Source organism: Apaloderma vittatum, unplaced genomic scaffold, assembly GCF_000703405.1.
Source record: "Apaloderma vittatum isolate BGI_N311 unplaced genomic scaffold, ASM70340v1 scaffold16484, whole genome shotgun sequence".
NCBI classification, from domain to species: domain Eukaryota; kingdom Metazoa; phylum Chordata; class Aves; order Trogoniformes; family Trogonidae; genus Apaloderma; species Apaloderma vittatum.
In genome coordinates, this window is record NW_009713351.1 from 1 (window position 1) to 9531 (window position 9531).

General features: G+C 48.2%; 1 protein-coding gene across 1 annotated transcript; it reads left to right on the forward strand.

Annotated features, from left to right (window-relative positions):
* Window positions 1-97: 97 nt before the first annotated feature.
* Window positions 98-8181, forward strand: LOC104273124 (cytochrome b-c1 complex subunit 1, mitochondrial; the record flags this gene model as incomplete). The annotated part of the gene is made up of 12 exons (XM_009868340.1): window positions 98-238; window positions 715-801; window positions 1705-1834; window positions 2598-2796; window positions 3409-3488; window positions 3634-3749; window positions 4143-4286; window positions 5059-5219; window positions 6234-6319; window positions 6779-6867; window positions 7018-7093; window positions 7949-8181. Coding segments are annotated over 12 exons (1374 nt in total), but the record flags the coding sequence as incomplete, so codon positions are not given.
* Window positions 8182-9531: the final 1350 nt, after the last annotated feature.

A 9531-nucleotide genomic window follows, 5' to 3' on the forward strand; every position in this document is an offset into this window, starting at 1 on the left:
CTGGGCTCGGCCTGGTCAGCTGTGCCCAGCAGCCAACCTGCCGGGTGCCTGACCTGCAGTTGCTGGTTGGTGGTGGTGACAGCCTTTCTTTTTTCAGGCAGCCTTACTGACTCTGACAAGGAACCGAGGTGCTGCCACCTACGCCCAGACACTCCGTAATATCCCTGAGACCCAAGTCACCACTCTAGAGAATGGTCTCCGAGTAGCTTCAGAGGAGTCCAACCAGCCAACGTGTACGGTAAGGTTAAGATAGCTTAAGGGCTTACTCGACACGGGTGGTTTTGCCTGGTCTGTAGCTGGTTTTCCAAAAGTGGCAAACCCTTTTTTGAACTGAAGCTTTTGACAGAGGTTCTACCACTTCTCTTTGCTAACTGATGGAATTAATGCAGCAGGGGAAGGCCTAGCTGGCTTTGTACAAGTCTGTAATCAGGGTTTCATGCTCAACGAGTTTTCTCAGCCTTACGGTTTTTGTATAAGCGATAAGTGACCGGTGATAGTAATAGTTCTGGCAAAACTACTAAAGGCTTTTGCGAAGGTGCTGGATTAAGAAAAAACTGTGTACGACAGTTACTGGTGCTTGTTCTTATTTTGGTGCTACTAGTACAACATCTGTGCACCAGACTTTTTGTCCATGCTGTTCCATTTGTGGCGTGAGGCTTGAGCAGGCTGTTTGTTTTCTTTTCTGATATGTGTACCTGATGCTTTTGCCATCAGGTGGGTGTGTGGATCGGGGCGGGGAGCCGCTATGAAAATGAGAAGAACAACGGGGCTGGTTACTTTGTGGAACATCTGGCCTTTAAGGTAAGGAGATATGCTACAGGGCTGTAGCTGTTAAAACAGAATGTAAATCAGGTCAAGTCCCAGAGGCTTTGCACATAGTACAAAAAGAAACCTCAAAAGATACCTACCCTATATCGTGGAACATGTGGCAACTTGCAAGCAACTGTGAACTAAGGCAACTCTTATTTACAAGCTGGTATTTCTCCTCTTAAAAGAAAAAGTTGTAGGTAACGAGTGAGTGAGTCTGATACTGTGTTCCAGTCCCTGTGTAGCCGTTGTGTAGCGCACATATAGGACTATATTTATCAAGCCTGTTACTCAGGTTAGCAGGTAGGGCTCAAAGCAGCATTTACTGTAGCTGTTTATTTTTCTTTGGCTTTCTTAGTGGACTAGCAAAGTTTAGAGGCTACAGCTATTACTTTTCTAATAACATGTCTGCTGAACAGCCGTAGGTCAGAAGGCATTTGAGCCTGGCACTTGCTGTCTTGTAGCCCAGTCCAGGCAACTGCAGCATCTGGCTTGCTCCTTAAGAGGTGACCTCTGTATTAGAAGTAGTTTTCTGCTCCTGTTTTGGCTTCTTCTGAACATTACTGCTTGGGTAGCTAGAAACCTGCTTATTTTTGGTTCAGGCTTCCTGGTTTACTTTCACAAATGTGATCTTCAGTCACTATTATGCCTTAGCATAGGTCTTCTTCCACATTGGATTTGCACTGGTCTTTCAAAATACACCTCAGCCATCCTTTAGCTAGAATAAATAAGACACGTTTTACATCTCTTGCTTTCTGCACTTGCACTTGGCTTTTATGAGTTATATGAAATATTTTATTGGTTTATGTCTTTATTGTTCTTTTTTTTTTTTTACTTTAGTTCCACCTAAGAGGGAAATCTGTTCGTTTCATAATTGTGTTTATTGCTTTCTTTTAGGGCACAAAGAAGCGTCCTGGCACTGCCTTCGAGAAGGAGGTGGAGAGTATGGGTGCTCACCTCAACGGGTACACCTCGCGCGAGCAGACTGCCTATTACATAAAAGCCTTGTCCAAGGACATGCCCAAAGGTAGGGTGGCCACTGGGCACAGTCAGATGTGGAGGCTAAGCAGGTGTGTGTGCTTGTGCTTCTCTCCCACCAGCATCCTTTCTAACAGACCAGGGGCTGAAGTTGTACCTGAACAGTAAGTTGGAGGTTCTAGTTGGTAGTTGGGGAGAGCACAGCTATGCCATGGTGCTTCAAGGCTGCGAGTTCGTGTATTTCTAAACCCAGTTCTGCAAAGCTGTACTGTATTGCCAGAGCAGGGCTTCAGTAGCCTGTGGCTGGTTTATGGAGCTGAGGATCTGAGGTCAGTGACAGCTGCTGTGCCAGGAGTTCTCAGTGCAGCTCTTGCTGTTGTTGCTTGTGTCTGACTGCCATGCACAAACTCCTCTTTAGGTCAGTTTTGTCCAGAGGTGGTGGTGTGAGTCAGAGCTGTGGGCCGTGCTGCAGGTGTGGGCTACGCTGTAGGTGTCACGAGCTCTCTGTAAAGATTCAGTGTCTTTCTGCAGCAGCACCTCACTTCTGGCATCCTTCTGCCATCGTCTGCTTTTTGCTGGCGATGATGCTTGGCAAGCTGGCTTGTAAACTTTGTGCTAAAACAGTGCTGGTTGTCTCTTCCTGGTGCTGTGGGATGGGCAGTACTCTGTAACAGTACGTCCCCTCCCCAGCGTGGTTTGTTGCTTGCTCTCTCCTCTAGTGGCATCCCTGCTGCCTGGGTGTCTTTTCTTCTTTCAGCAGCACCGAGCAGCAGTCAGGCAGCAGGGTTGCTAACGTAGGAAATGTGTTGCAGTTGTAGAGCTTCTGGCTGACATTGTGCAGAACTGTGCGCTGGAGGAGTCTCAGATCGAGAAGGAACGTGGCGTCATCCTTCAGGAGTTGAAAGAAATCGACAGCAACTTGACGGAGGTTACCTTTGATTACCTTCATGCCACAGCTTTCCAGGGGACTGCCCTGGCCCACACTGTTGAGGGGACCACAGCGAACGTCAAGTGAGCACCAAGCTGGACGCGGTATACAGCCCGTGGGCTCGGTTCTGGGGGTGCATGACTACTGCTTCTCCCTAGCAGTGACTGCATGAGGAAACCAGTCCGTACACTGAGGTTATCTCTGCCCTGGGGCTTCTCGTTGTGTCTGGATTGCATTTTCCCTGTTGATGCTGGTGAAACTGGAATCCTGCACGTGTTCTTTAGAATCCCCCTCGTGCCAGATGTGAGGGACAGGTTGAACCTTCTCCCCAACTTGAAAGCTTGATACTGTTAGAGAAGTTCAGAGCTAGAAGTGCTCACTGAAGTAACGGCTTTGAGCATACACACCTGTTAGGGTGCTGGTAGCTCAGTGACCGGAGTCAGTACTCTCTGGTCTGTGTGCAAGTCTACCCTTAGCTCTCCAGCTTGGCCACCAGTTTCTGTTTGCTGTGCTCTGAGTTAGAGCACAGGGAGAACACAAGACAGTACAGTCTTGCTTTTAAAAAGTATTATTACCCCACTACTAAGAGAATCAACAACATTACTGCTGTCTCTGTGCTGTGAACTTGCTTCTTCTAAGCCTCTCATTCCTCTGACTCAGAGATGCTGATAACACTGGGTCTCTGTTCTTTCTAGGCATCTGACTCGAGCGGATCTAGCTTCATATGTTGACACTCACTTCAAGGCACCTCGTATGGTCCTGGCAGCTGCTGGAGGTAAGCTCTAGATCCCTGTGATTCTGGGGAGCCTGGGCATTTGCAAGATGATGGTCAAACCCCTGTCACATCTCTAATGTAAAATCAGGTGATGTTGTTAGATTAAGCTGTTTAAGACTACAAATCTCTCTTTTTTTACTGCCAGGTATTTCCCACAGAGAGCTGGTAGATGTAGCTAAGCAACACTTTGGTGGAGTACCTTTTACATACAAAGAGGATGCTGTGCCTATCCTTCCACGCTGTCGCTTCACAGGGAGTGAGGTAAAGTTGTTGTGGTCCTGAACAAAACAAGCAACTGTTGCCACACTGTTGAATGAGTGTGGAACCAGTTACCTCTGCTTCTGAGAGGAAAAATCTGTCATCTCAGAGAAGCTGATGATGTAGTGCCCCCATGTTCTGTTCTTGAGGCTTATTGCCACAATGTGTTGGGTTTTAGATAGAACCCAGATTCATTAGGAATGTGAGGCTTTTGTTCACATCATCTGCTGGAAAACTCTTATCAAAGCAGTTGTTTTGTGCTCAGTAGTGCTCAAGACTCTTTTGTTTCACTGGGATAATACCAGGTCACCCAGCTTTTCAGTCTGTCATTGCAGCAGGCTGCAGACAAAGCCACGGTGCTCACGCAGTTCTCCGCTCTCCTTGGTGACTCTCTAGATCCGTGCCAGAGATGATGCTCTGCCTGTTGCCCATATTGCTCTTGCTGTGGAGGGGCCAGGATGGGCTGATCCAGACAACATTGTCCTGAATGTGGCTAATGCTGTCATTGGGCGCTACGACCGCACTTTTGGAGGTGGAAAGGTAAGAAGCTCGTGAGTGTGATAGGTAAGAAGCTCGTGAGTGTGATAGGTAAGAAGCTCGTGAGTGGGATAGGGAAAGCCTGGAGCCTTTTAATATGAAGTATTATGGGTCAATGTGCTTTATGGAAGGCTATTGTAGTTACCATTCAACTGCAAAGTGGTTAGGAGTCTGGAAAGTAGGGTATCGAGGCTAATGCAGGACAGTTCTTGCAAGGCAGTGCTGGGAGATGAACTGAGCCTTGTCTGCTACATTTGGAAGAGGTTCAGCTGGTGAATTCCCAGCAGCTTATTCCTACCCTCGCAACCTAACCACAGAGTGGGGGCGATGATTCAAGCCGGACGTAGTAGTCTATAGTCTCACAAAGCCAGCTTGCCTGACAACTGCAAAGCAAGTGGAACTTGTTTAAAACCTCAGTATTGCATTCATTTTTGTCTGGAATCTGCCTGGCCTGCATAACTGTTAACCCCTGTTACTGGGAGACCTTGCGCTTCCCGTTTTCTTCCACTTCTAGAGTGGTACGCGTGCTAGCTCCTCATCTGCAGCTGGGAAAGGAAATGGTTTTGCTGGATGGACTTTAGGCCACTGTCTGTGGCTTTCCCACCAGTGAGTCTCATCTGTTGACCACATGAAGGGTCTAAATTAAGCTCTCCTTCAGCAAGGCGTTCCGCTCTGTCTTGTCTGTGGTCTTTGTGAAAACAGCTCAGTTGGAAAGAATTTGAGCTGTGAGGAAGCTGCAGGACTGCAATGGCTGACAGTATCTCCTTACTTGCAGAATCAGTCCAGCAGACTGGCTGCGCTGGCTGTGCAGTATAATCTCTGCCACAGCTTCCAGACGTTCAACACCTGTTACTCTGATACTGGCCTCTTCGGGTTCCATTTTGTTTCCGATCCTCTGTCTATAGATGATATGATGTACTGTGCTCAGGGGGAGTGGTAAGTACAACTCTGCCAAAAGTTCCTGTTTAAGATCTCACTGTCTTGTGTGAGACTGAGCTGGTGCAGGGGGAGCATATAAGGTCTTCAGAGAGCTCTGTCTCTTTATGATCGTCTTGGTAAGTCACATTGTGGTTAAGTGATCCTGTAAGTAATTTCTGTAAATGTCTTAGAATGTGGCTTTGGAGGAGCTATTTTAATGCCTTAAGGCTCTCCAGGTCTTTTGTTCATCCTTCCAAGTATTAGCACTGAGGCTTTGGGTTTTTTATGTACAAATGAGGTCCTTCCTTAGAGACAAGGCTTTCCCAGGTGCCCGAGAGGCAGATCTCCGTTGTCTTGTTAAGCCTCAGCAGAGCAGACAGAGTTCCTGCCTTTCAGAGTGTTGTGGCTGATAAGTGCCCTGCTGCTGGAGCTGTGCCGGTGTTTGGGGGCTTTCTGTCTGTCTTGCTGTGTACGTATATATTCCAGTAGTGGTTCAAGGATACATCTGGGATTTGGAGCTGAGCCATGCTGTGTGTGGAGCAGATGGAGTTAGCCCTTGCCCCAGAGACCTTGCAGTTGGCAAAGGAGGAAGGGATTTAACAGTGGGAGTCCAAATAAACTCTGTGGAGCTGTCTTGTTCTTTAAGCATCAGTTTCCATAGCAGCTTGCCATGCATGGGCATAGCTGACACTCCTTACTTCTCTTGATAGTGTACCACAGGCTGCTTGCTGCCATGTCTGATGGGCAAGCTAGAGCCATAGCCAGAGCTGCTTAGATCTTAGGGAGTGTAACTCAGTGTGTCACCTGCTGACTGACAGCCCCTGCCTGTAAGCTTTACCTGCTGCCACCTGCTGTTCGGTGCTTCCCAGTTCTTAGCAGCTCTGTGGTGACCAAGAATGAATCTCAAGTCTGCAAGACAAGTGCTGTTGATAATAGCTTATTTCTGCAGAGGCTTGGGAGAGGGAGGAGTTTTCTTTCTCTCTGAGCAGACAGACATCTTTAAGAGCTTTAGTGATCTTTCCATCTCTTCAGGATGCGTCTGTGCACTAGTGCCACAGAATCAGAGGTGGAGAGAGCCAAGAACTATCTCCGAAATGCCATGGTGGCTCAACTGGATGGTATGTTATGGTTTGTGGAGGGTTTTGGAGGGTTACTGCTTATGTCTCTCCTGGGAAGCTGGAGCTCTGCTAGACATCACGGTACTGCTGGCAGGCACTGGGCAAAACTTCCTTTTCTGTGCTCTGTGTTCCTTCTGTCAGGCAGCTGACCCCAGCCTGCTGTGCTCCAGGCTGACTCTGACTCTGTAAACTTCTAGTTGTTCAGTTGCTGCAAGTGAATAACATGTTGCCTGAAGTTAGAATTGAGGCCTCAAACTGGTCTGTCTTGGCTCTAACTCTCTGGAGACGAGTGAAGCAATCTTTGTATTGCTTAACACCTCCTGGAGCTGCTTAGAGTGGTAACTGTTAGAAGCTGTTTGAACGGCTCGAGATTTTTCTGTGTGCTTTGACTGATGATCAAGCTGTGCAAATCTGGAAGGCTTTCTGCTATGCTGACCATGTGATATCTTCAACATCTAGGCACTACACCAGTGTGTGAGAATATTGGAAGCCATCTCTTAAACTATGGACGCCGTATTCCTCTGGAGGAGTGGGATGCCAGGATTGCTGTAGGTATTCATTTGTGGCAGTTGGTGCAGATGGCCCCCAAGGGTCTTAAAATATTTTTTTTTATGATCTTAGCGGCAACAGGAACTTCCAACTTTGAGAAATGTAGGTCTGCTAGAAAGGTAATTAACTGCTTGTTTGTTATTTATTAGGCTGTTGATGCAAGAATGGTGAGAGACGTCTGCAGTAAATACATTTATGACAAATGCCCAGCAATTGCAGCAGTCGGTAAGTAGTATGTGGCAATTAGTACGTGGTAGCTCAAAAAACGGGAAGAAGGGCCAAGAGTGGAGTGGAAGTGAGCTGCGGGCAGTTTTCACATTTCTATTCTGACCTCCTAACCGCCCTGGTTCTTTGCTGGTATCCCACCTCTGCACATTAGATGTGCCAAGAGATCAAACCTGCAGGTGATGGAGACGCACTGGCAGTGAGCTGTTGGCTGTCCTCCCACCTCTCTACTTGCTGTGGAGCTGTGACTAAGACTGCAAGTCTTGTAGCTGGGTGCAGGCACCCAGTGGTGTCTGCCAGGTGTCCTTACCCTGGGGTCATGGTGGTTTATGTAAGGAAAGTGGAGGGCCCTGATTCTCTTGTGCTGCTCTGGCATGTCTGTCTGACCAAGGACAAATTCCTTTCAGAAAACCTGCCTGAGCAGCTCAACTCTGCTCTGCCGCCTCCTTCCTGTGTGTTGTGGATTCCCGTCCTCTGTGCAGCTGCTTCCTCTGGCCTTCAAAGTGGAGCAGCTTGGAAAAGGGAGATGGGTTTTGAACAGGAAGTTGGAATGAACCAGCTAAAATCTCTGTGAATTGGTACTGGAGGGAAGGTTTCATACCTGTGTGTGGAGCTGCACTGAGCATTGTGGAGCAGTGTGAGAAAACAGCTTATTCTGAGGAAATGTGGAACAGTTTCTCTGTCAGGAAATGGTATCTGCTGGTTTTCCTGATGCAGGTTTGAGCTGTAGTTGTGCATAGCTGCTGTGGTTTGTGAGCATAGTATGCTCTGGCAGCATCTGCTTTAAGCCATGGGAAACTGCACAGGGATTTTTAACTTTGTCTCCAGTGACTAACTCTTGTTTTGTTCACTCAGGTCCCATTGAACAGCTCTTGGATTACAACCGTATCCGCAGTGGCATGTACTGGATCCGTTTCTAAGATGTGTCCCTGCAAGGCGGGAATAATGTGGACTGTGACAGGTTCCCCCTGGCCCTGAATGTCTTGGGCACCAGGGGCAAGATGAGTCCCATCAAAATGGCTGTCTTCTTGATGTTAAATGTGTAAAAATAAATATATCCTACATGGAGCGGTTCTGCTGGCAGTCAACCATGTCTTGCTGAGCTGTGTATGTAGACAGTTAATTTTGCCAAACTGGTGCTCTTGATTTGTCAGGGCTTGTGCTAGAATCTTGCCTGTGTGTCTACCTGCAGCCCCCCTCCTCTGTCCTGAGCCGGCAGTGCCCTGGCTCAGAGGTCTTGTGTTTAGGCTGCTTGAAGGAAGTCTTTCCACTGGTACACGGCTGCCAGGGTAGCTCTGGCTATTTCCACTGTGCCCTCCTGTGCAGGCAGCAGCACGCTCAAACTCGGGCTGTAGCAGGGCTGTTTGTGCAGACCTAAGAACAAAGGGCCCTTGTCTGAGGGGACCTCTGTGCCCTCCTGCTTGTCAAGGAGATCAAAACGCATCTGTGGAAAGCCGATCCTGTCCCTGGTGTGTGGTGTTACTGCTCATGGCCCTCTCACTGCAGTGACCGCCTCTGTGGCAGGGGGGGGGTGTGCGAACCCCGCCCATGGCCCTCTCCCTGCAGTGACCGCCTCTGTGGCAGGGGCGGTTTGTGCAACCCCTCTCTCCCTCATTGCTTACGGACAGACGTGATGCGTGTGGCCAGCCTGGCCTTGCCTGATGCTGCCTCAGTAGGGTTGAGGCGGTCGTCCCTGGCACAGCTGGGATGATGTGAGCAGCTGGAGTTGTTGCTAGAAAAACATGTTTCCAGAGCCTGTATGGGGATATGTTACCTCTCATCTTAAGCTTTCCAGTTATCTGTAAGCCAACTAAATAATGAGAAGAGATTGTTGGGGAGTGTATTGGTGCTGATTTGCACGTTCCTCTTGCAGATGGGCCTCCATCTATCGAGTCTCAGCTGTGCAATAGTTGAGAAGCTGCTGACTGAAGTATAGGGTGACCAGGCCTATACCTGCAAAATAATCTCAGGGTCTGCGTAGTTGAAGCAGCTGCCTAGCCCCTTCTGCTTTATCTGATGTTAATCCGGTTGTTGCTTCCTTGTCTTGCCTCTGGGAAGCTGGAACATGGAACGATGGAACTGAGCAAGGGGGATGGAGAAAAGCTTCCCACCAGGTGGCACTAGCCTGTCACAGCTACCCTTGGCAGCTGCAAGGTACTCCTGTTTAGTTTTTGTCTGGCATAAATCTCCTTGGGATTCTCATTTAACTTCCAGGTGCTGCCCTGACAAGTGGGATTTAAAAATAGTGTAAAAGTTTCTAGGAGTTAGTCATTACACTTGAGACTAATCCAGTGTACTAAATCATTTGTGCTGAATCTGGATTCTTGATGAGAGAGTCAGTATGTCTGAGCTCATTGCATGCACTAGGCAAGTTTGAAACTGTTAAATGTTCTTGATGTAATTTGGATTTAACTGTCGTCGCAAGCTCTGGCTCGTTA